Genomic DNA, 25,860 nt, shown 5'->3' with positions numbered 1-25,860 from the left:
AACACAATCAAAGACATGCAGAGAACTAGAGACACAAAGCTGCTACATTTTAGTGAGACTTCCTATTAAAGATCTTTCATGTCAATAGTTTTGTAAAATGAAGGCTGAACAGAGAGCAATGGGGCAGGTAGAGCGGAAAGGCAACGGGGCAGGCAGAACAGAGAGCAACTGGGCAGGCAGAACAGAGAGCAACTGGGCAGGCAGAACAGAGAGCAACGGGCAGGCAGAACAGAGAGCAACGGGGCAGGCAGAACAGAGAGCAACGGGGCAGGCAGAGCGGAAAAGCAACGGGGCAGGCAGAACAGAGAGCATTGGGGCAGGCAGAGCGGAAAAGCAACGGGGCAGGCAGACCGGAAAAGCAACAGGGCAGGCAGAGCGGAAAAGCAACGGGGCAGGCTGAACAGAGAGCAACGGGGCAGGCAGAACAGAAAGCAACGGGACAGGCAGAACAGAAAGCAACAGGACAGGCAGAACAGAAAGCAACGGGACAGGCAGAACAGAGAGCAACGGGGCAGGCAGAACAGAAAAGCAATGGGGCATGCAGAGCGGAAAAGCAACGGGGCAGGCAGAGCGGAAAAGCAACCGGGCAGGCAGAACAGAGAGCAACGGGGCAGGCAGAACAGAGAGCAATGGGGCAGGCAGAGCGGAAAGGCAACGGGGCAGGAAGAACAGAGAGCAACTGGGCAGGCAGAACAGAGAGAGACGGGGCAGGCAGAACAGAGAGCAACGGGGCAGGCAGAACAGAGAGCAACGGGGCAGGCAGAACAGAGAGCAACGGGGCAGGCAGAACAGAGAGCAACAGGGCATACAGAGCGGAAAAGCAACGGGGCAGGCAGAGACCAACGGGGTAGGCAGAGTGGAAAGCAGAAGAACAGTGGGAGAGGCAGTGAAGAGAAGGGGACAGCAGCATGGAAGTTAGAGTTGAGCGTTTGTAGTCAAGTTTGTAGGAAGCGTTGTAATACCATAAATCAATACTCAATAAGCCAAGGTTGTTTTGCATTGTATCTGCGAACACCTTTGATACCGCAAGTTAACCGCAGGCGCACATCTGTGTAGCAGGGTGATCTCTATTTTGCAAGAAACAAGGGAGCTCATTTGGTGCATGCAGCTTATTCGGTTTTAGGCCTGTGAATAATAATATACTCTTCTGAACTGTGATTACTTTATGTTGACAGTGGCATCAGTTGATCCAGTTAAATTGGGTAGCAGGTGCAAGAGGATTTTCTGTCAAGTGCCATTATCAACCTACAGTATAGATCAATATATATAGTTGTTATACAAGGAAACCGCTAAATACATTTTGTGAAAATAGAACATATTGAAATATCCGCAGCTAAAAGAATACAAAAAAAAAAAAAAGAAGGTCTGACCACCCATCATGTCTAACAATATCCCCTTATACACGATATTAGGCAATGCTAGCAGCAAACATTGTGCACGGCAGTGAGCGCAGAGCTACACAACTTACTTGAGTAAATGATGTGCAACAGAGGAATGTGCCGTCAGCCTTCCATCATACAATGCCTGTGATGCCCAGTGCATTATAGATTCATTCATACGATACTGTACAGTCAGCATCTTCACCACTCTATCCCCGTACTTCTTTATTGCACGTTCCATCAGACTCAGAGACAGTCCTTTAGCTGCAGCCCTGTGGGAAAGGGACCGGTAGGGAGTTTCTATACAATTTATGTGCATGTTACATGCGGGAACTGTTCCACCCGCAGTGCAGAGGATTTTATAGCCTTGTATGTGCGGCCCTGGAAATTGTTTATGAAATCCATTGCTTTAGTATTCTGGCCTTGTATTATGCTGCTCAGCCATATAAAAACAAATATGTATTAGGAAATGAAACCGGTCTGTCAATGGAATACAGTTCTACGCATAACTCTACTTGGTGATATAATGACATAGAAATACCGGCACTCTCCTATTCAATGCGGCCATTACCAACAACATTGAAGGCTGTCAGATCCGACTTTTTTTTTAATTCGGATCTGTTTGTCGGATAGGCCGTGAATTGTCGGATTAACGCCCAGTTTCCATCAATCCTCGGCCATTTCTGTCAATTTGCCGACACTCCACAGTTAGCATATTGAATACTGACTGTCGATGTACTGTCGACAGCCATTGGAAACGGCCGGGATTGAATACTCCCAACAGTGTCTTATGCCAATGTCGCCCTGGAGGTGGAGCATTACCGCCTCGGTGCGTCTCCAGAAGCGCCGTTGGTTGCCAAATCAAAACTATTCCCAATAGTGATGACACATGAAGGTTCTCAATGAGTTCTAGAGAAGAGGTCTGTGAGAACAAGCATTAAAAGGACCCCGCTACTAGGAAATTACAATACAGGGGATATGGGAGACCGACAAATGGCATGAGGCGTGAGCATGTCGATGAGGACCTGAGGGCAGGAAGAAAGCGAGGTGGGAGATTTCCGAGGTCGGAGGGTGGGGTCACTGGGGTGTGCAACCTGGTCCCAAGGTTAAGCGGTGGAAGGTTCAGGTGGGTTTGACGCTATGCAAGGTTGGTAAGGGACCTGATCGGGTGAGGGACCTGATCGGGTGAGGGACCACATCGGGTGAGGGACCTCATCGGGTGAGGGACCTCATCGGGTGAGGGACCTCATTCCAATGAAGGGGGCCTGCAGTTTTCACACTTGGTGAGGTTGAGGCTTATATAATAGCCTGCGAGGGGCAGGTATGGTCACACTTCCAGCGAGTCTGCCCATATTTTAAAGCGGAAAACATTTCAACGGCAAAACGAACCTGGATTTTTCTTTCAAAAAGATCCGGGCAGACCTGCTGTAACTATGCCCACGCCTGCCATCTTGCAGGATATTACTCTATATAAGCCCCCAATGTGTAGCTTTTTGATTTATTTATTTGATATTTCCAGTATTTTCATTCTATTTCAAATACTGAAGAAGATACACACAAGGATTGACAGTACAGAGAGGACTGGAAACGACCGCAGTCCGTGTCTCCTTACTTGTGAGATATGATTGTGGGTGGTAGCTGTTTGTGATCTCCGGCCAAGATACACTTTTTAGCCTGCAGTAGTGCGATCCAACAGCTTGCTTCTAAAGCCTGAGCGCACTCATCAATCACCACCAGGTCCAAATAATTATCAGGAAGCAGCTTCAGAGGACCATCCAGGGAAGCACCTGGCAAAGGGAAATCATTTAGAAGCAGATCGATGAGCTTACAACTCTGTCATTTCGCAATGTACAATTATTGATCATTAGCATGGAATTCTACATCTCCAACTAAAACGCTATATATCCCCGGCACTGTGCCAGGATGATGAGATCATTAGACAATCTGATTAGGTGGGGAGTTCAAGCTTCCAAGCCAAAACCAGTCCCCAGTCTTGTGGATGCCGCATCAGTCATGTGTAAAAAGCTTTGCTGGGAAAAAAACAGGAATGTACTGGCCGGTATTAGTTATCTGTGATTGATTCAGCATTATAACACATGCTCATCCATTGCACAAACTACTAAAGCTGCTAAAAATGAAAAGATGTGAGGTTACCCCTACCAACCAATCAGATTCGGTCTAACATTTTGTAGGATGCAAACTGATTGGTTGCCATGGGCAAAAATACCACTTTTCATTTTTAGACGCTTTAGTAAATTTACCCCTTTTTAATAAATGATCTGAGTTATTACGCAGTAGTGTACACTGATGGGGGATCATTACGCAGTAGTGTACACTGATGGGGGATCATTACGCAGTAGTGTACACTGGTGGGGGATCATTACGCAGTAGTGTACACTGATGGGGGATCATTACGCAGTAGTGTACACTGATAAGGGATCATAACGCAGTAGTGTACACTGATGGGGGATCATTACGCAGTAGTGTACACTGATGGGGGATCATTACGCAGTAGTGTACACTGATGGGGGATCATTACGCAGTAGTGTACACTGATGGGGGATCATTACGCAGTAGTGTACACTGATGGGGGATCATTACGCAGTAGTGTACACTGATGGGGGATCATTACGCAGTAGTGTACACTGATGGGGGATCATTACGCAGTAGTGTACACTGATGGGGGATCATTACGCAGTAGTGTACACTGATGGGAGATCATTACGCAGTAGTGTACACTGATGGGGGATCATTACGCAGTAGTGTACACTGATGGGGAATCATTACGCAGTAGTGTACACTGATGGGGGATCATTACGCAGTAGTGTACACTGATGGGGGATCATTACGCAGTAGTGTACACTGATGGGGGATCCATTACGCAGTAGTGTACACTGATGGGGGATCATGACACATGCAAATGACATGATATGACATGATACAGAAGATAAAGAAGTCCCTGTGCAAAGGAGCTGACAATCCAATAGGCACGAGGAACACTTGAGAGATCTGTAAGGAAAATTAGAGTTGTTGCAGTTGGATGTGTTGGTGCTACTCTAATGGGGCGTACACATGGTTCCATTTGGACACGTTTTCGATTCGATTTTGCTTCTAGAAGCAAAATAAATTCGGAATCACATCAAAATCAAACAGTGTTTACCGCCTTCGATCTAGATTCTATCCTGATGTACGGCACCGGGATCCAAAGCATAAATAGACTTGCTGCTCTATGCATCATCCCACCTCCCTCCCACCGTGCGCCGTCCTCCCGCCATCCCTGCTGTTCTATTTTGGCAACCCGCCAGGATGAAACCATGTGTATGCCTCATAAATGGTGCCCATACACTAGCCCAATTTTGGGCCAATTTGACCCAATCCCGACGGATCGGGTTGAGAAATTGAACCAAATCACGTCTGCACGTCTGACCTCCGACTGGGCACCCTCTTCCGGTTGCAGGGAACGGGGTTGCATGAGATACATGGCACGTGAAAGGACCGAGGGGGGGGGGGGGAAAGCAGTCGTAAGGCCATACACTGCTGCGATACATTGCAACTTCCATCTCTGTGCAGATACCAGTGGCTGGGTTTATTAGTAAAACAGACAAAAATATTAAGCAGCAGAATCAGCCATATTCTATCCAGTTATCCAATTCACCGCTGGTCACCGGAGATGATATGTACACATTGCAACATGCTGACATTTCATCATATACAAGACAAAAGTTGACATGATCAAGGCCAGCATTACGACCATGTCAACAGATCATACCCAACCCCATTCCACCTCCTTAAGTTAGTTTAATTCCTTCACTCCTAAAAACACAGTTACACCCCTATTTCAGTCTAAAACCCTGTGGTCAACAGGAACGCTTACAAAACACAATATTAGGCCAGGCACAGTCCAAGCCTGATGGGGTTGGATTGGAGTCCAGGCTGGGCACAATTGTAAGGGCTAAATGGGATTACATTTTATCCAGTGTCACATGGGCAGTTGGAAGAGGACTGCACACAAAAGCCAAGTCATTCAGGGGTAGATGTATGATGAAGTGATAAGGGAGGAGAAGTGATAAAGTGTCTGGTACTTTATCACCGACCAATCAGCTCCTGACTGTTAAGTTACAGGCTGGGCTTAAAAATGGACAGTCAGGAGCTGATTGGCCGGTGATAAAGTACCAGGCACTTTATCACTTCGTCATACATCTACCCCTGAATGACTTGGCTTTTGTGTGCAGTCCTCTTCCAACTGCCCATGTGACACATCTGCCAAAGATGTAATCCAATTTAGCCCTTACAATTGTGCCCAACCTGCACTCCAATCCCATCCCATCAGGCTTGGACCGTGCCAGGCCTAATATTGTGTTTTGGATTAATTATTTTGGGGTGTTCTATGTGCCCAGTAGTGCCACTTGTGACCAGCATATGTAAAACGCTGATCTCGTTTGTATTATGGAGACTCAGAACTTTGGCAACAGGTTTTTAATTTGTTCCAATCCCAATTTCATCCCCTAAAGTAGTGATGGGGAAACCTTGGCTCTCCAGCTGATGTTGAACTACATATCCCAACATGCACTGCTACAGTTTTGCTACTTGTCTATTCTAAAATGGTTGCAGGGCATGCTGGGATGTGTAGTTCAACAGCAGCTGGAGTGCCATGGTTCCCCATCACTGCCCTAAAGTCTCCTACAAGCTGTTCTGTAGTTACCCAGCTGCTGTTCACTGTGGCTTTTGAGCATGTAACTGGTGCTATTACTGTTCATGTCTAATTGCACTATGCATATACAGTAAGACGCGTTAAGGTAAATGTTCATCTGTACTCCATAAAATTGATGCACCTATTTTTTGTATTAAAATTTAATGACTAAGCAGACACCTGGATATGAGGTATTCCTTCACTAACAAACATATTAGTATTACTAGTAAGCCCACTCAAAGCAAAAGCTTCGAAAGCTAGTCGATTACCTTCTGGGTTTGTGCATGTGTGAGAAAGATGTAGTTTCACTCTCTGCCAGCAGATGGCAGTGTTTCAGAGACTCCCGGACACTAGACATATACTGTATATAGATGACAAGTCTTGTACACACAGGTTTGGTTGTCATTTGTTACAGCCACAAACTAATAATGGGCACTAAATGCTGCATTTAGCAGACACTGAACATAAAGACTTGCTGCAGTTTATCAGAACGGTGCTCACTGCATAGTATCACACATGGATCATTGGTACAGATAGTTGGTACACAAGGATGTTTTAGAACCACATGAGACAGAGCACGGACAGGACTCTCAGATGCTGTAATGAGAACACACCTGTGTGCATAGACTTCCATAGACTACATGATCCTCGATAATGTAGTGAGCACAGCACAGCTTGCAGGTAGGCAAGGTCAGCTGGAATGCACCCGTGACCTCTGCCTGCTTGCAGCGGTTCTGCGTCACACACTAGCAGTTATTACAGCTGAACATTTGTATTTGCAGCAGAACGCTTCTGAGTGGACCCACATGAGTCACTAAGACACGCTCTATTTATACCCTTTTGGAAACATCTCACATGAATGACATAAGAATCACAGAGCTTGAGGTTCATCAGAAACGTCTCAGGATGCGATAACAGAAGTGCGCTGTACTGAGCCGTCATTATCAGTCTGACCTGTATTTGTGGCAAGGATGACATTAGCTCCTTTCAACGTCTCTATCATTGCAGCCTCCTCCCGTTCCTTCAGTTCTTTCCGCAGAGCTTTAATTTCAGATTTGAAGCTGCTTTTTTCTTCCCTGTGCTGAAGCTTTCTCATTTTCGCCTTTAGAAATAATGAAATAATCATAATAGGTTATTTATGTCGTTTTCTAATTAAAGTACATCTGTATTCCATACTAAGGGTTAGTGAAATCAGGCGTTTTATTCACACGGATTTACTCATCTTCTTCATGCTCCTAATAAAAAGGCCTGAGGGGGGGGGGGGGTATACAATCAACGCGGCAATTATTCGCCAATCTGTATTCAATCAACGACCTTCCTGCTTTTTTTTTGACTGATCCGAAAATATACCCAAAATTGGGCGAAAACGCATGCAAATTCTACAAAACACTTGGATTAGCGGTGAAGTCGACAAAACACTTGGATCGGCGCCAAATATCGACAATTCACGTGGTTTCCGTCCGTGCTGTTTTTTTTTTGCCCAGATAAAAAAAATAAATAAATCAGCACGGAAATTGAATTGGGCCAAATTTAATTGGCCTTAAAAACAATGAAAATTTTGGTACTTGTGTATTTTGGCGGCGCCCCCGATGTCCATCGTACGATGAACGTATCGCATCACATCGCATGCCATGTACCCGATGGCATGCGATGCGACGCGATTTTGACCCCCTATACGATAAAAAATCGTATAAGCACCCTAAAGGGTGCTTTTGAGCACCCTAATGGATGCTTACAATGTTAAATGCACCCCCACGCCACCCCCCCACTATAAACGTGAACCCGAAGCGTGGCGAGCGCAGCGAGCCCGCGAGGGGTGGCGGTACGCGTCCTACGACCTTTTCATACCCCCACTATCCACGTCGGCATGGAGTTGAGAATATAATAGTGTGGCGAGCGCAGCGAGCCACCGAGCCCGAAGCGTGGCGAGCTTCACAGGTATCCGCGTCCCCTCGCCACGCTTCGGGCTCGCTGCGCTCGCCACACTATTCTATTCTCAACTCCACGCCGACGTGGATAGTGGGGGTATGAAAAGTTTGTATGACACGTACCGCCGCCGCTCGCCACGCTTCGGGTTCACGTTTATAGTGGGGGGGTGGCGTGGGGGTGCATTTAACATTGTAAGCACCCATTAGGGTGCTTATACAATGTTTAATCGCATCGCATCGTATGGCATTGTATGCCATGTACAATGGCATACAATTTGAAAATTGTATGCCATCGTGCACTATCGTACGATATCGCGTTGCATCGCATACCATCGTATGCGTTATGGTATGCGATGGGCGCCGCCAAAATACACAAGTACCAAAATTTCTAATGTTTGGCCTGGCGAAAAATTTGCAGGGACTGAATGCGCCCTTATAACTTCACTTGTGTTCAGCGTATGTCACTGGTGGGGATGGGTTTGAGATCCCGGTGTTCCTAAAACTGATTAAAGAGTCCAGGCAGTGGTCAAACCAGTGCCAGAAATCCAGCAATGCTCACAATATCAACTCCATATTCCCCACTGATGGCATCCTAAACGTAGGTTTGCCGAGGCTAGCTGGTTATGGTTAGGGAGTGGTGTGGGGTGTTGGCAGGGAGTGAAGTTCAGGCAGTGCAGGGATGATTATGGCTAGGCTGCAGGGGGGTAAGAGTTGGTGAAGGCTCGGAGTTAGGGCTAGACAAAAAGGCAGGTATTCAATGGTTGTACTGGAGGGAGGCAGCGAATCCTGTGTAGGATTCGCTGCACTTTCGCCCCAATTCTCCCTGTAGGGAGATTAGCTGGGCAGCCTCCTGTCCGCCCTATTCAACTCAGAGAGCCCCTGGCGGCGAATTTTAACCCCCCCGGCAAATGCCGCCGGGGAGCTGGGGGACGGCTGCAGGCAGGGAGATGGAAGCCTCCCTGCCTGCGCCGGACACTGTGGGGGTGAAGGAGGGCTGTGGGGGACACAGGGAGAGCCCCCCAGAGCTGGCAGGGGGCTGTGCTAGGGAGCCGCTACACACTGGTCCCAATCGGGATCAGTGTGCAGTGAATATATGAATATTAATGAGCGGCTCCCGGCTCGGCCCCCTGCTGGTGAATGTGTAAAAAAAAAAAAAAAAAATATTGTTTAAAAAAAATAAGAACTAGGCTGCGGAGTGAGAACTAGGCTGCGAGGTGTGGTAGGGTTAGACGGGTAGGAATGAGGGGCAGAATGCTTGCCAACAGGGCGTCGGGATTCTGCGCATAGGGATGCTACTGTCAGACTCCTGACCACTGGCCTACCAAGCGCCAGGATCCGGATACCATCCCCACTCATGTCTAGGAAATTGAGAGGCTACAAACTAAAACAACCTGCTTCTACCCTGTGTCTGTGGCATTCAACAACTATTCATTCTGCTACTTATAGAGCTAACAAAAGATTTATCAATAATTCAGCAGATTTCCACAACTACCGATAAATACATTTCCTCACAAAAACTGAAAAACAGACGAATTGGTTAAATCCACTCGATTTAGCAAATGTATCCCAACAATCGTTTTTGTCCATTTTCCAGCGTTTGGGAGCGAATGGCTGATTGTCATATGCTCCTATATATTACTAGATTTTGGTTTTCACCGGATAGATTGGACAGATAAATCTTTAGGTGTGTACCCAGCTTTAGTGTGTGTGTCTCTGGGGTAAGAGAATATACTGTAGATTGTAAGCTCCAGTATGATACAGACTGATTTGAATTCCCAAATATTCTCTTTAAAGCGCTGTACAATATGTATGTGATATACAAATATAATAATAAGAAAAACAACAGAAATGATAAAGCAACAAAAAATAATTAGCAAAAATATCAGTTTTAGATGGGTATATGGATATTTTCAGCTGCTACACTCTAGAACAGAGACAGACAACATAATACTCTTAGAGGCAGCCTGGTTGGCTCGAATACATTGAAAAGGCTGCACAATAGCATAAACCTCAATAATACATGAAGATAATATATTCTCAAAGAACAAGACCCATATCTGTAATAACAAAACAGCAAGCATTCCTACACAAGTGTTACTGGCAACAATAAATCATACAAGCCAGGAGCAACACCACCTATGTTCAAACACAGGTACTTATTGATCCACCCTTGTAATATTTGTATAGATGTATCCTCACACATCTTGCCCCAATTCACCATTCGGCGCCCGAACTCCCGAGTCCCCCCTTCCCCCCCCCGAGCCACGCCGAACATCCCGAGCCTGCCGCCTGCAACTAATGGCAGCGGCAGGGGATTTCCGGCGTACGTGTTCGCCGGAGTGGAGAGGTCAGGGGGAGCAATGGGAGGGGAGAGGAGGTGGGGGGTCCCCGGACAGGTGATGCGCTAGTGGTGCACAGCTGCAGGCACCACTGGCACGCACCTTCAATATGGTGGCATGGCCGGAAATTTTCCGGGACAGCCCGCTGCGGCAGCACAGCTGAGCCTGTAAAATTCCGAGCATACCACTCAAGTGGTTAAACATAGAATTTGCCGTCAGATAAGAACCACTTGGCCCATCTAGTCTGCCCCTTTAAACATGTTACCTCAAACAATATTTGATCCTTATTTTTTTGTAAGGATATCAATATGCTTATCCCAAGCATGTTTACATTGTACTGCTGTCTTAGCCTCTACCACCTCTGATGGGAGGCTATTCCACTTATCTAATTCTCTTTCTGTGAAGTAATTCTTCATGTGGTTAATGTGATATAGGACATATTGTACAACATATGTATGTATATTGTTTGTCACTGAGTCTGTATACGGAGCATAACAGAACCTGTATTGGAATAAAAGTGCGGCTGCAACATTGATCCACTTCATATACACATTCTGACACACACACACACACACACACAGCTATACAAGTATTATGTAGGGTTCACACCAGAACGATCATGATCATGAGCAGATTGTGAGACGATCATACAATGTACAGATTATACAGATGGTGTAATGTTAGCATTACTGCCTCACAGCGCTGAGGTCATGGGTTCTATCCCCACCATGTGTTATATATACGGGGCAGTATGGACGGTGTAATGGTTAGCATTACTGCCTCACAGTGCTGAGGTCATGGGTTCTATTCCCACCATGTGTTATATATACGGGGCAGTACGGATGGTGTAATGGTTAGCATTACTGCCTCACAGCACTGAGGTCATGGGTTCTATCCCCACCATGTGTTATATATACGGGGCAGTACGGATGGTGTAATGGTTACATTACTGCCTCACAGTGCTGAGGTCATGGGTTCTATCCCCACCATGTGTTATATACACGGAGCAGCACGGATGGTGTAATGGTTAGCATTACTGCCTCACAGCACTGAGGTCATGGGTTCTATCCCCACCATGTGTTATATATACGGGGCAGTACGGACGGTGCCTCACAGCACTGAGGTCATGGGTTCGATCCCCACCATGTGTTATATATACGGGGCAGTACGGATGGTGTAATGGTTAGCATTACTGCCTCACAGCGCTGAGGTCATGGGTTCTATCCCCACCATGTGTTATATATACGGGGCAGTACGGACAGTGTAATGGTTAGCATTACTGCCTCACAGCACTGAGGTCATGGGTTCTATCCCACCATGTGTTATATATACGGGGCAGTACGGACAGTGTAATGGTTAGCATTACTGCCTCACAGCGCTGAGGTCATGGGTTCTATCCCCACCATGTGTTATATATACGGGGCAGTACGGATGGTGTAATGGTTAGCATTACTGCCTCACAATGCTGAGGTCATGGGTTCAATTCCCTCCATGTGTTATATATACTGGGCAGTACGGATGGTGTAATGGTTATATTACTGCCTCACAGTGCTGAGGTCATGGGTTCTATCCCCACCATATCCCTAACTGTGCAGAGTTTGTATATTCTCCCGTACTTGCGTGGGTTTCCTCCGGGTCCTCCCACAATCCAAAAATACACTGGTAGGCCAACTGGCTCCTAACAAAATAACCCTAGAACGTCTGTGTGTGCATGTACATGTGGTAGGGTATATAGATTGTAAGCTCCACTGGTGGGAATGTTCAAATTTTCTCTGTAAAGCGCTGCGGAATACAGTATGTGTGCGCTATATAAGAAACTGTTGATGAATAAATAAATAACGATGTGACTAGGGATGCCAATCCCGGGGCATTTTTTCAATCCCGGAATTCGGGATTGAAAAATGCCCAATCCCGGGATTGGCTTCCCTAATGCAAAAACCCGCCCCGGCCGCCCGCATATTTACTTACAGGTGCGGTGCGGCCGGGCGGATGCGGCCTGGGCTGGTGATGGTATGGGGGTCAGCCTCGGTGGGTGGGCGGTCTCGGAGGCGGCGGGAGGTCAGCGCGGAGTCAGACTGTCAGGCTGTTGTGTGGCCTGTGCAGCGTGACCTCTGAGAGAGAGCCGCACTGCCCGGGATGGGAGAAGCCAGGCAGCGTCTGAGCACTAGCTCAGACGCTGCCCGGCATTAGACTGCGCATGCGCAGTCTAATCCCAAAATCCCGGGATTGGAAACTCCAATCCCAGGATTGAAATCCTGGCGTTTTAGGGGCCAAATCCCGGGATTGCCCACCCTAGATGTGACAAAAGCATTAATCGGCAAATAAAACGCCTGCCACTAGCCGTGTCTAAATGGACAAGGTGCACCTACAGGAGCGGTTTGGCGCAACTGAAGCAATGATATATGAGGACACATCTTTAAAATGAACAGACGCTGTAACTCAATGGAAAGTCTCACCATAACATAGAGGTATTTAACCCTTTGAGGGACAAAATTGCTGTGAGAGATGCCCGAAACATCCACTTAACATGCCAGTGTAGCTCATGTCTGTTATATAAATTCGAATTAAAAAATGTTGTGTAAAAAAAAAAAATGATTTCCTATTTAAGGGTAAACATTACAGGTCATTATGATGAGTACAAATGTTGGCTTGACATTTTTCACCTATTATGACAAATTAACGTGGCACTCAAAGGGTTGAGAACTAATAAAATAATGCATGTAGAAAAAGCCGATACTGTAATATTACTTACAAAGGTCAGGTCAATGTCTTTGCGGATGTCAGCCACAAGCTGCGCGTTGTCACTCCGCGCCAATACGGCATCCAAACTGTGATGCTGTAGGGATTCCAGGAGGCGGGCAGGGTGACCAAGACGTAATATCCGCTCTTTGTACACAGCCAAGCGCTCCACCAGATTGTCCACAGCTACGTTGGAAGGAGCGCAGCATAGGACCTTAAGGAGAAGCAATAAAGAAGTTAAGCTGGGTACAGACTGTAATATATATCGCCCAAATGCTTGTACATAGCAGTCATTTATCGCAACTTCCCGTCTGATTTACGGCATGCAGTCACATGTAACGACACATCGCACCTTTGTACACCGGATCGCGCAGTGTGTAAGGCGCACATTACATCGTTATAGCACAGCGCGCCATCTGCTGGGTTACACATCATGCAGTGTGTACCCAGCTTTAGACTTAAATGTAATAACTTGTTCAGGTAGAGATGTAATTACACACAGCTCACAATGTAAACGGTAGCGCACATAGAACGGTAGCGCACATAGAACGGTAGCGCACATAGAACTGTAGTGTACACAACAAAATACAACCTTGCATTTAACTAACAGCTCAGGCGCACTCCCATCTAAGCGACTGGCAGTTTTCTTACTGGGAGGAAGATGTAATTACACACAGCTCACAATGTAAACTGTAGTGTACATAGAACTGTAGCGCACAAAAAAAACAAAAAACAACCTTGTATTTACATTAAACTAACAGCTCAGGCGCACTCCCAGTTTTCTTACTGGAGGGGGGGGGGGGGGGGGGCAGATGTACTAAGCTTAAACAGTGATAAAACACAAGCACTAGGTCGACAGTAGGAAGGTTAACAGTCAAATTGGTCGACATGGGTTTTTCACGTTTTTTTTTTTATCCCGAATGTTGACATGGACACTGCAAAAGGGCACTGTGTCCCCTTGCTAGGCTAGCCATGCTTCGGGTTCGGTGCCACTCGGCAAACTATTATATTCACCCTCCACACCCTAGTGGATGCAGGGCATGAAATACCACCTGTCAGCTCAAAAAAAAAAAAACCTGAAAACCTTTTTGACCCTATTGACCTTAGCCATGTCAACCTTAAGCGGTCAACCCAATTATGTCAACCTAACGGCCGTATGCCATCTCACCTTTAGTCCTTGCCTTACAGCCTGCAAGACAATTTCCACCACTGTCGTCGTTTTACCAGTACCCGGGGGGCCGTGAATAATAGCCAGTTCTCTCTGGTTAAGGCAGAAAATAACAGCTTCCTTTTGGGAATCGTCCAAGCATGGATTGAGAAATTCCACAGGCCCTGGCGGGGAGAGAGGAGAAGACCGTGATGGTTATTACAATGAGAAGCAGATTTCTTATTTGAAGCTTCCTTTTAACACTGCTATAATTTATTATTCATCTTGGCAGATAAAAACCACTTGGCCCATTTAATCTGCCCTACACACATGTAGACTCACACGCTCGGGTTCATTTTTGTGTGGAGCCAATTAACCTACCCATACATTTTTGGGTTGTGGGTGTGGAAAACAAATCAGTTTCTATTTGCCAATGGAAGAGGCAAATGGATGAAGGTGTTATGTAACAATTTAATCTGGCCTAAGGATCATTGTATTATATAGATCAGGGGGTGGCCAGCCAGCGGCTCTCCCCCTTGTAAGGTGCGGCTCCTGCTGCCCGCCGCCCGTCCCCCGAATCCATATTTCTTCTGAGGGGAGGAGAGCGTTTATCGCGCATTTCTCCTACCCCTAACTGTGCATCCTTGTGACTGGGCCGTCCACCAATTAGAGCTCGCGGGCCGGCAGCCAATCAGGAGCCGGCCCGCAAGCTTTGATTAGTGGACGGCCCAGTCACAGGGAAGTGGGGGGGGGGGGGGAGGAGGAGACGCGTGGTGTCCTGTGCTGTGCTCCCCTCGGTGACATGACAGGTCTGCAGGGGGACGCCAGACTGTCCTCTCCACGCCCGGCAGCAGCAGCAACAATGGTGAGTGCTGCTGCTGGGAATTTTGCACTGTGGGGGCAGAGCAGTGGGTGGCACTGTGGGGGCATAGCAGTTTACTGTGGGGGCATATCAGCTTTTTGGCACTGTGGGGGCATACCTGGCACCGTGGGGGGCATATGTATATATGGCACTGCACTATTGGAGGCATATTTGTATCACACCCATCCAAGGGGTCAAAATAGACCACGCCCCTTTTTTGGTGCACGCATGATGCAGGCTCTGTAGCTTGACTACCGATATTTTTCGGCTCTTTACCTCTGACCGGTTGGTCACCACTGATATAGATTACATATTAAGGTTCATTTCTCCACTTTGGTTTATTCAATTCGGCCGGTGGGGGGTTTGTATGGCGATGATGGCTTGTTTGTTGCGAGGATTGGCGAAAACAAGCCATCCTCGCCGTCTAACCCCCTCGCCATAATCTATTTTCCAGGGAGGACGACGAGGATTCCCCCGAATGTTGAGTTTCACTACATATAGCAGCGAGTCTCGCCGTTTTGACGGCAGTACTCGCCGATTTCACCTCGCTTTTTATAAACAGCGAGGTGGAAACGGTGAGTGAAGGGAGTTGGGTTGAAAACCAAGGGCGAGCAATAGACACTGCTCGCCATCATAGCTCACCTAAATGGCATTGAATATCTCGGTCCTGCTGGTAAGATCACATACAATTACTGTACACCAGCATAATTCTGAGACTTCTGGGAGAGTTATCCTAATTTTTTTAAAGCAGTAATCGTTTATACTGCAAAGCCAGGTTGATTTTGCTATGCAATTGATTGCCACTTTAAAAAAATGGGAATCCTCTCCCAAAATCACTTTCTGATTCTCACACCCTATTACATTTGGGTGAGGGCGTCAACACTGGAACACCCACTTTTCAGCATCCTGTTCTGGTGTATTCCAACCCACACTGCTTATCTCGTACAAGGTTACCCCTTTTTTCTAGCACATGTAATATGTTTAAAGTTATATTTTTACTGGATTTTCTGCACTATAGGAAACGTCTTTTTTCATTGCATATATATATATATATATATATCTCAACACAGGCTTGTGACACACAAGCCTGTGTTGATTCATTTATTTCATCCTTGCTGCCGCCGCGCAGAATTTGTACAATCTTGAGAGTGCCATCTACATGCCTGTTGTTACATCTTTTCTTCGAAAAACGGAAAGGCACCTCAAGTATTTGCACCTATAAGGAAGAGTGCCGGGACCCCCTTGTCATATATATATATATATATATATATATATATATATATATATATATATATATATATATATATATATATATATATATATATATATATATATATATATATATATATATATATATATATATATATATATATATATATATATATATATATATATAATGACAAAATTATAGAATAATGACCGCGCTCCAGACACTGCAGCCCTAGATCCACCCCAAGACTCCTAAAATCTTGAACAAAATATAGCAAACACAATGGGCAATCTTAGGCGCTGTATCTTCCTTTTCTTTTCGCAGTATGTTCAATCTCTGCGTCTTGATGTTCAAAATAGGACACTGTCAACTGACCTGTAATCAGTGCCCTATGTGCACATCAAGGTTTCTTTGACTTTCGCACGATATCAGCAGGGCATCAATTCCACACTCCCACACTCTGATTACTAATAGGATAGAACTCACCGAGGGTCAGAGCCCTATGTTCATCAAAAGGTTTCTTTTGGAATAGGTTCCGTGTACCCCAGGAATCACCGATGTCCACTCCAGTTGGTAAGGTAATACACATTGGGGCAGATGTATGAACGGTCGTTATGGGGGAGAAGGGGTATTAGCGCACGTTATGTGCACTGATACCGCTTCTCCCCCATGTATGAAGAGGCCGGGATGCGGTAATGGACAGGGGCGCTATGCGCCCCTGTCCATATCGGCGCTGCTATCAAAATGATAGCAGGCCGAATGTATGAACGGTCAGCATCGCTGACCGTTCCGCACGAAGCCTGCTTTGGCTTCGCCAGCATCAGGCTGGCGAAGCCCTATCTAAACAGCAGGGACAGCGCTGTCCCTGCTGTTAGGTCTGGGCTGCGCTGGGGATCTCGCGTGAACAGCGAGATCCCGCGCATGCCCAGTGCGGCCGGCCGGGGGACAGGAGATAGCGCATCAGTATTAACTGATGCGCTATCTCCAGAAAGGGACATCGCCGGAGGGGGGAGTTAACGCTCCCCCGCTTCGGCAGACAAGATGTTAATACATCTTGTCGATGTCCCTTCCTGCTTCGCCTCGCTATTGAGGCGAAGCAGGAAGTATCATAGCGGCGCGATAAGCGCTGCTATGATACATCTGCCCCTTTATTCCATACACCAACACTCCAATAAAATACGATAAAAAGTCCAAACAGGGGGATACACCTGGCTCTTTGCAAGTTTAGATGGGTAGCTCTCCAATCCGGATAGAAAGTTTCCCACAGCCGAAGATGACAAACAGCAAAACTGTGCAAAAGCACTCCAGGTGATCCACCTCCTCCCACCAAAGCGTTTCAGGCTATTACTAGCCCTTTTTCAAGGTGTGGAGGTGACTGGTCAGTGACAGGTTTTTATACCTGTCCACCACCAGGCAATACATAAAACATGGCAATTTAATCCAATAGTTCAAAATGCAATTAAAACAAATATACATTATATCAGGCACAAATTAATATTCACATTTCATGTATATACACCGCTAATGCTAATACATACTGTTTCGCCCTATCTAAATAGATATTATGCTCTTATGATCAGTGCAGGTTGGCGGTTCCGTTTTCCATGTTTTTAGTGAGCCGTCAGTCCACAGGTGAAAGTCAATTAGAGATGCGAACCATCTATACTTTGAAAACAATTGAGCCATTGGGTCTGAATGTGAGCTTTGAGCTCAAATGTTTTCTATGATATGCTGCTATGAAAAGCTGCTACTCTTTATGAAATACTGCGGGTCTGCATGATATGCTGCTATGCTTGATAAAGTGCTGCTATTTTTATAACATTTTTATATACGATTTTTAAGAAAATGTTTTTATATAACATTCTTTTTATTTATTTATAATATTTTTATAGTATGCTGCCGATATTAATTTATTGTGGATTGTCATGTGGTTTAAAATAACATCACCATTAGAATGTGATGATACACCCAGTAGAAGTCATTATAGTACACTATGAAATATATTCCCGTTGTCTTAATCATATTTTTTCTCATTTTATGGCATACGCATTGTCAATGGAGAAATACACTGCATACAAGTAGCAATTGAAGGCACGGAACCATGATTACAGAGCGTCATTCCTAATAAGGAAGAAATAAAGTGAAACACTAGTTGCGGGTCAAACACCAGGAAGAGTGCGTTCCAGCGAGTCGAGTGACGCACTTCCGCCTGGCGTTAAGGAGACGCGTCCAATGAAGATAGCTGTACCGGAAGTGTATTCCAGTACATCCGGGACGCAACCCGAAAACGTAAGCGATGCTGGCTTAATTGACTTTCACCTGTGGACTGACGGCTCAGTAAAAACATGGAAAACGGAAATGCCAACCTGCACTGATCATAAGAGCATAATATCTATTTAGATAGGGCGAAACAGTATGTATTAGCAGTGTATATACATGAAATGTGAATATTAATTTGTGCCTGATATAATGTATATTTGTTTTAATTGCATTTTGAACTATTGGATTAAATTGCCATGTTTTATGTATTGCCTGGTGGTGGACAGGTATAAAAACCTGTCACTGACCAGTCACCTCCACACCTTGAAAAAGGGCTAGTAATAGCCTGAAACGCTTTGGTGGGAGGAGGTGGATCACCTGGAGTGCTTTTGCACAGTTTTGCTGTCATCTTCGGCTGTGGGAAACTTTCTATCCGGATTGGAGAGCTACCCATCTAAACTTGCAAAGAGCCAGGTGTATCCCCCTGTTTGGACTTTTTATCGTATTTTATTGGAGTGTTGGTGTATGGAATAAAGTGTATTACCTAACCAACTGGAGTGGACATCGGTGATTCCTGGGGTACACGGAACCTATTCCAAAAGAAACCTTTTGATATATATATATATATATATATATATATATATATATATATATATATATATATATATATAGTTGTTTTTTTATGTGGACATATTTTGGCGCAAGATTTTTGACCTATGTTTAGTGTAATGTCAATTGTATAAAAGTTTTTGTAGTAACTTGTCACGTAGCTTCATTTTGCTGCCTTAGGTAGCACCAGTATTTCGGTTTCTTCTGTTATACCATTCAAAATAAAGGGCTGTTTTTGGCATTTTTAACTGATGTCATTTATCAGGAAATCCAAATGCCGTCCTTTTATTTAGCCAAAAAAAGGCCATCTTTCATCCGGAAACACATCAATTCCATATCCAATATGTGTTTTCGCAAGATGGGGAATAAAATCAGATAGTGCCAGCTTTTGGGGCTAATTGAATAATCTTCAGGGCATCAATTAGCCCCAGTAATTTACTACGCTAATTGAATTCTCCCCTATATTGTAAATTGGATCTCAGGAATGACACCCTGGATACAGAGTAATACTGTGACAATTGTGTGCACTACAGTCATCTACTTGTTTTACTGACGATCAAGTTTTGTTTAAATAATCATCTGAGCCTCAGGAAATATTTTCTCCAATACAGCACTATGGGCCTTATTCTGATCGGTGCGGATATTCCCGCATGCGGACGGACCGCCGATGTTGATCGTCTGCGCATGTGCAGAGGTCACTCTGCGCATGTGCAGGCGATTTCGCCGCACGGATTCTTTATACGCCGCACAGGGGGCGTAGAGGGGCGTGAGGGCTACTTAGCCTCATTACCCTATGCATACGCCCCGCGTTTCATGGGCGTTCCCATGCAAACGCGGGGCGTATGCATGGTAATGAGGCCGTGACGGGCATCTGACATCGCCGGATGTCAGCTGCCCGCCCCCATACATGATTTCACACGGACAAGTGTCCGTGTGGTCTTGTGTTGCGGGACCTGGTGGAGCGTGCGGCCCTGCATTCGATGTTCGGCGACCATCGAATGCAGGGGCTGCTCCCAAGACGGAGGAGGCGTATCCCCGTCCAATTTCATGCGGATCGCCACATATCCGCGTACGGACGGCAGGTGGCGATCCGTATGGAAGGCGGGGATTCGCCTGCACGGTTGCGGCCGCATATTCTGATCGGGCCGCACCGATCAGAATAAGGCCCTATATGGCACTTGTTCTGGTTCACTCGCAAAGGCAAATTCCTTTTCAAATGGACAACACCATGTGCACTGCAGGTGAGGCAGATGTAACATGTGCAGAGAGAGTTAGATTTCGGTGGGGTTTTATTTCAAAGTGAGATCTATATTGCAGTGTAAAAATAAAGCAGCCAGTATATACTCTGCACAGAAACAAAATAACTCACCCAAATCTAACTCTCTCTGCACAAGTTACATCTGCCCCCCTGCAGTGCACATGGTTCTGCCCATTTGAAAAGGAATTTGCCTTTGCCAGTGAACCAGAATAAGGGCCTATATACATTATTTGTTTCCTCTGTTCTTATCATGAAGCTGAATTAAAAAAGGGAGCATCTGAAATCTATATATTTATTTACGTACACTACCAGTTAAGTTAAACACCTCCACATTTTCTCAGATTGTACTTAAACTTTTGACTGGAAGTGAATACCTTTATGAACCAATTCCAATGTACCCCTATAGATTGTAAGCTTGCGAGCAGGGCTATTCAACGGTCTATAAATACCCAGTTTGTTGTATCATTGTTTCCACTTATAAAGCGCAATGGAATTTGCTGTTCTATATAAGAAACGATTAATACATAATAAACAAATGTACATTGGCTTTCCTCCTTGTTAATAAGTGACAATTGCAGCAGACAGCTCCGATATGGTCTTACTTGCTGGTGCCGAGTGGCTGGGTTCAGAGGAACCGAACAGAACATCTATCACACTGCAAGCCGGTCCGGAGTGGTACTGACTTAGCTTGATTAAAGCCCTATGGATAAAACAATAGAGGAACACATGGATTAGTCAGTAGCAGTTTACTTGAAATGATCATTCCTTTAGGCCTAAAGTGTAATATGCACTATTGGGTACAATTATTGTATATGTTACAATACAGGACCCAACTAAGAGTCTGTAGTCCTACAGGCTTGGCAGGGTGACTCCCATTTGTGCACTTCTCTCTATTACCGAGGCGGTTCTTGTAGTCTATTCACCGAGTACTTCTTTGCCTGTGGTGTGAATCGCCAGACCAGAAAAGATGCGACTGTTCGCTTTGGGTGGACATGGACACACAGTGTAAAAAGATGGTGGCTGTGGCAGCGTTGCTTGCCCCTGAATTAGGCCCTTTATGTACAACCAGTCTTACAATCACAATCGCCAGGTGACTAAGTGCAACACCAGGACTCAGCTGCTATTTCTTCTTATCTTTTGGGGGGCATTCTATTAGCCTTGGTAAATTACCACGGCTAATGTACTATAACTTAATGACTCAGCATCAAATGTAATTTATAATTTATGCTGATTTTTAGGTTAAGGAGTTTTTCCTTAATTGAACATAATTCATTCATAATTTATTTAGTAAACCCATCTTAGGTCGACAGTCATTAGGTCGACACCACTGGGTCGACAGGCAACTAGGTCGACAGGGTTCTAGGCCGACAGGTGTCTCGGTCGACATGGGACAAGGTCGACAAATCCGTTAGGTCGACATGGGTTTTTCACTGTTTTTTTTTACCCGAATGTCAACACAGTCGACATGGACACAGTTGGAAATCAAGCGCAGCCCTTCTCATCGCGAGCGAACACTTGGCACACTATTTTATTCTCCCACCACGCCCTAGTGGATGGTAGCGCATGAAATACAGCCTGTCTGCTCATGTCGGCTCAAAAAAACTGTAAAAAAAACCATGTCGACCTCGCGACTTAACTCATGTCAACCTAACACATTTGTCGACCTAGAAGCATGTCGACCTTGTCCCATGTCGACCTAGACACCTCTCCACCTTCATCCATGTCGACCTAGAACCCTGTCGACCTAATGACTGTCGACCTAAGTGGGGTAGACAATTCGACCGTTTCCCCTCAGTCATACCCCTTTCACATCGCACCTAATTACCGGGTTCATGCCGGTTGGACCTGGTAATTGGTGCGATGTGAAAGGGGTTACCGGTTACAGTAAACCAGTAGCAACATGGCAATACGAATTGGTTAAGAAGAAAGGTTCTTACCGGTTCGTTGCAGTGTTGCTTTGCGGTGTAAATGGGTTAATCGGGTCGAGCGACCCGTTTTCCGTTCACACTATGGAGGAGGCAGTGCTTGGAGCTCTAAGCGCTGCCTCCTCCCCCGAGCCCCCGGATGATGTCAGCGAACGGCAATATTACCGGTTTGCTGATGCAATGTGAACAGACCACAAATGTAGGGTCGCACCGGGACTGAGCCATTTCAAAGTCCCGGTGCGACCCTGCATTTGCAGTCTGAAAGCGGGATCACTTCTTAGCGGAACAAGTGGCAGATTCAGGGAATGTGGAGCATAAATGACACACACAAATTAGAAGTTTGCACCACTCACATGTTCCGCCACTGGAAGATGCAAATGTTCTGTGACCATGAGAAACACCCCAGCAGGTTATACTATGCAGCGGTATTAATGAGAGGTGACATATACTCTATGAAACAAAACTGGAATCTTACTTTTTGATTCTTTTGTAAGTAACATCATTTGCCAGCTTTAGCAGCCTGTATGTGCTCTCGCTCCCCAGCTGTAACGAGTCACTGTGCGTCTCATCAAAGGCCACATTGATAGCTTTCTGTGTAATGCCGGACACAATCCCCGTGGAAAGGGGGTCACTTCCGCTATCGGAGTCATAGAGTCCCACAATGTCACCTGCAATAGAGACAGAAGAGAAGTAAGCCAGCGTAAAACAGAACAGGGCGCATTCACTTTACAGTCACATGCCCCAGTCGGCGATGGAATGATTTGCAAATGACTATCGAGAGGGTTCTTAACCTTTAGGCGACTTTAACCTATTATCTTGCAGATAACTACCTGCAGTTATTCTTTCAGTCTGGGCGGCAACTTTTTGATCGCATCCAGCCACTTTTTATCTTACTAGCAATCCATGCTGAATAAGGCCCCAAGTACGATTTTCAGCATAAAAGTGTATTGAAAAGTATTAAGTAGACCAACCTCATTATAAAGACACAGTTTTGCCGTGTTTTAAGCTGTAGGCAGAATAAAGGAACCGTATGTTGGTACTTGAATACCATTACATGTATCTATAAGCAGCTTTACAGACTGTACAGAACGTTTACAACATGGTCAATACCTGATCGGAAATCGTTACTTGGTAGCACTGCCTCAGCATCATACTTGTGTGTAAAGGTGGCCACAAGGCGTCCATAGAGCCCTGTCCTTTGGTTGGATACTCGCAGTTTCAGCAAGCAAACACCTTTCCGCTGTAATTCTTTTAACGATACATTCTCTTGCCAGGCCCTACAGGGAAAAAAACAACATTTGTAATGTTAAATATCTATAATGATGCAGCCTCAGAATCACCTAAGAATGAGGCAGCCATATTGCAGCCTATCCATTCATTAATACTGTAGTTGTAATAATCCTTGTCTGTGTAAGTTGGTGGTATGCAAGTTATACAAATACTACCGTAGTAGTTTTGGACCCATCTTGTGATCCTACCGCTGTTGTGCCCTCTCAACTCCATTGTCCGATTCTCCTGTTTATCTGAGTCATCTTCTGGTGTGCAGTAGGAGTATCTATAATGGGGAATTAGAGGCTACACAAGTACTTGTGAGGAGATCTGGCTAGCGTACTGAAGCCAGAATCCTAAGTGCCATCTGAAGACACTGGAATTTTGACATGGATCAGAATGCCGCTGCTGGAATCCCGACAGCCAGGATCCCGATCGGTGAGTAAGCAGGTAGCAGCCGCCCAGGGAAGGAGGTGGGGGGTTAGGTTCAGCGTTAGGCTACAGGGAGGGGGGGGGGGTTAGGTTTAGGCAATGGGGTAGGGGACTTAGGTTTAGGCACAAGAGGAAGGGATAGGGTCAGACTGCGGGTAAGTATACTATTTTTGTCCCCAGTCAGGATGACGAAAGATGTGGGATACATAGTAACAGTGACAAGGCAGGTACAGTACATGCCCTTCTCTAGTGCATTTAGGCCTCATTCTGATCCATTTGGTCTTGGGTGAATTTGCAACGGGGACCAATGTTGATGTACTGTGCATGCGCATAATAGAATATGCAGGGCTTCTGTGTGGGCACCATCAACGACTTGCATAGTCGTCTTGGCACTCGCACAGGGGAGGATGGAGGCAGGCCGGGGGTGTTCGCAGGCTAACGCCCTGCATTTCCTGTGCATAACTACAAAACAATGGTGGGTGCGCCCAGGAAAACGCTGGATGACCCCATGCAAACACATGTGCCGGGCGGCTGATTTCACAGGCGGAGGAATGCTGTATAGTGTATGGGGCAGAGGAGCGCTGTATGGGGCAGAGAAGCACTGTATAGTGTATGGGGCAGAGGAGCGCTGTATGGTGTATGGGGCCGAGGAGCACTGTATAGTGTATGGGGCAGAGGAGCACTGTATAGTGTATGGGGCAGAGGAGCACTGTATAGTGTATGGGGCAGAGGAGCACTGTATAGTGTATGGGGCAGAGGAGCACTGTATAGTGTATGGGGCAGAGGAGCACTGTATAGTGTATGGGGCAGAGGAGCACTGTATAGTGTATGGGGCAGAGGAGCACTGTATAGTGTATGGGGCAGAGGAGCACTGTATGGTGTATGGGGCAGAGGAGCACAGTATGGTGTATGGGGCAGAGGAGCACAGTATGGTGTATGGGGCAGAGGAGCGCTGTATGGTGTATGAGGCAGAGGAGCACTGTATAGTGTATGGGGCAGAGGAGCACTGTATAGTGTATGGGGCAGAGGAGCGGTGTATAGTGTATGGGGCAGAGGAGCGCTGTATGGGGCAGAGGAGCGCTGTATGGGGCAGAGCAGCGGTGTATGGGGCAGAGCAGCGGTGTATAGTGTATGGGGCAGAGGAGCGCTGTATAGTGTATGGGGCAGAGGAGCGGTGTATGGGGCAGAGGAGCGGTGTATAGTGTATGGGGCAGAGGAGCAGTGTATAGTGTATGGGGCAGAGGAGCACTGTATGGTGCAGAGGAGTGCTGTATAGTGTATGGGGCAGAAAAGCGATGTATAGTGTATGGGGCAGAAGAGCGATGTATAGTGCACGGGGCAGAGGAGCGCTGTATGGGGCAGAGGAGCGCTGTATAGTGTATGGGGCAGAGGAGCACTGTATAGTGTATGGGGCAGAGGAGCACTGTATAGTGTATGGGGCAGAGGAGCACTGTATGGTGTATGGGGCAGAGGAGCACAGTATGGTGTATGGGGCAGAGGAGCACAGTATGGTGTATGGGGCAGAGGAGCACAGTATGGTGTATGGGGCAGAGGAGCGCTGTATGGTGTATGAGGCAGAGGAGCACTGTATAGTGTATGGGGCAGAGGAGCACTGTATAGTGTATGGGGCAGAGGAGCGGTGTATAGTGTATGGGGCAGAGGAGCGCTGTATGGGGCAGAGGAGCGCTGTATGGGGCAGAGCAGCGGTGTATGGGGCAGAGCAGCGGTGTATGGGGCAGAGGAGCGGTGTATGGGGCAGAGGAGCGCTGTATAGTGTATGGGGCAGAGGAGCGCTGTATAGTGTATGGGGCAGA

The 25,860-nt window shown here is 46.3% G+C and overlaps 1 protein-coding gene across 1 annotated transcript in view; it reads right to left on the bottom strand.

The window, feature by feature from the left end:
• Positions 1-25,860, bottom strand: part of IGHMBP2 (immunoglobulin mu DNA binding protein 2) — a 70,410-nt gene that overhangs the window by 42,766 nt on the left and 1,784 nt on the right. The window contains exons 2-9 of the mRNA XM_083164126.1: positions 23,456-23,622; positions 22,821-23,013; positions 21,023-21,120; positions 14,244-14,407; positions 13,089-13,289; positions 7,024-7,171; positions 2,992-3,166; positions 1,469-1,651 (exon numbers count right to left, since the gene is read on the bottom strand). Of these exons, the coding sequence (XP_083020252.1) occupies positions 1,469-1,651; positions 2,992-3,166; positions 7,024-7,171; positions 13,089-13,289; positions 14,244-14,407; positions 21,023-21,120; positions 22,821-23,013; positions 23,456-23,622 (1,329 nt within the window). The remainder of the gene's footprint in view (positions 1-1,468; positions 1,652-2,991; positions 3,167-7,023; positions 7,172-13,088; positions 13,290-14,243; positions 14,408-21,022; positions 21,121-22,820; positions 23,014-23,455; positions 23,623-25,860) is intronic.

Source organism: Crinia signifera, chromosome 11 (genome assembly GCF_055691185.1).
Source record: "Crinia signifera chromosome 11, ASM5569118v1, whole genome shotgun sequence".
Taxonomy (NCBI): Eukaryota; Metazoa; Chordata; class Amphibia; order Anura; family Myobatrachidae; genus Crinia; species Crinia signifera.
The sequence above is the reverse complement of the archived record's forward strand: the minus strand, read 5'-3'. Positions and strand labels throughout refer to the sequence as shown.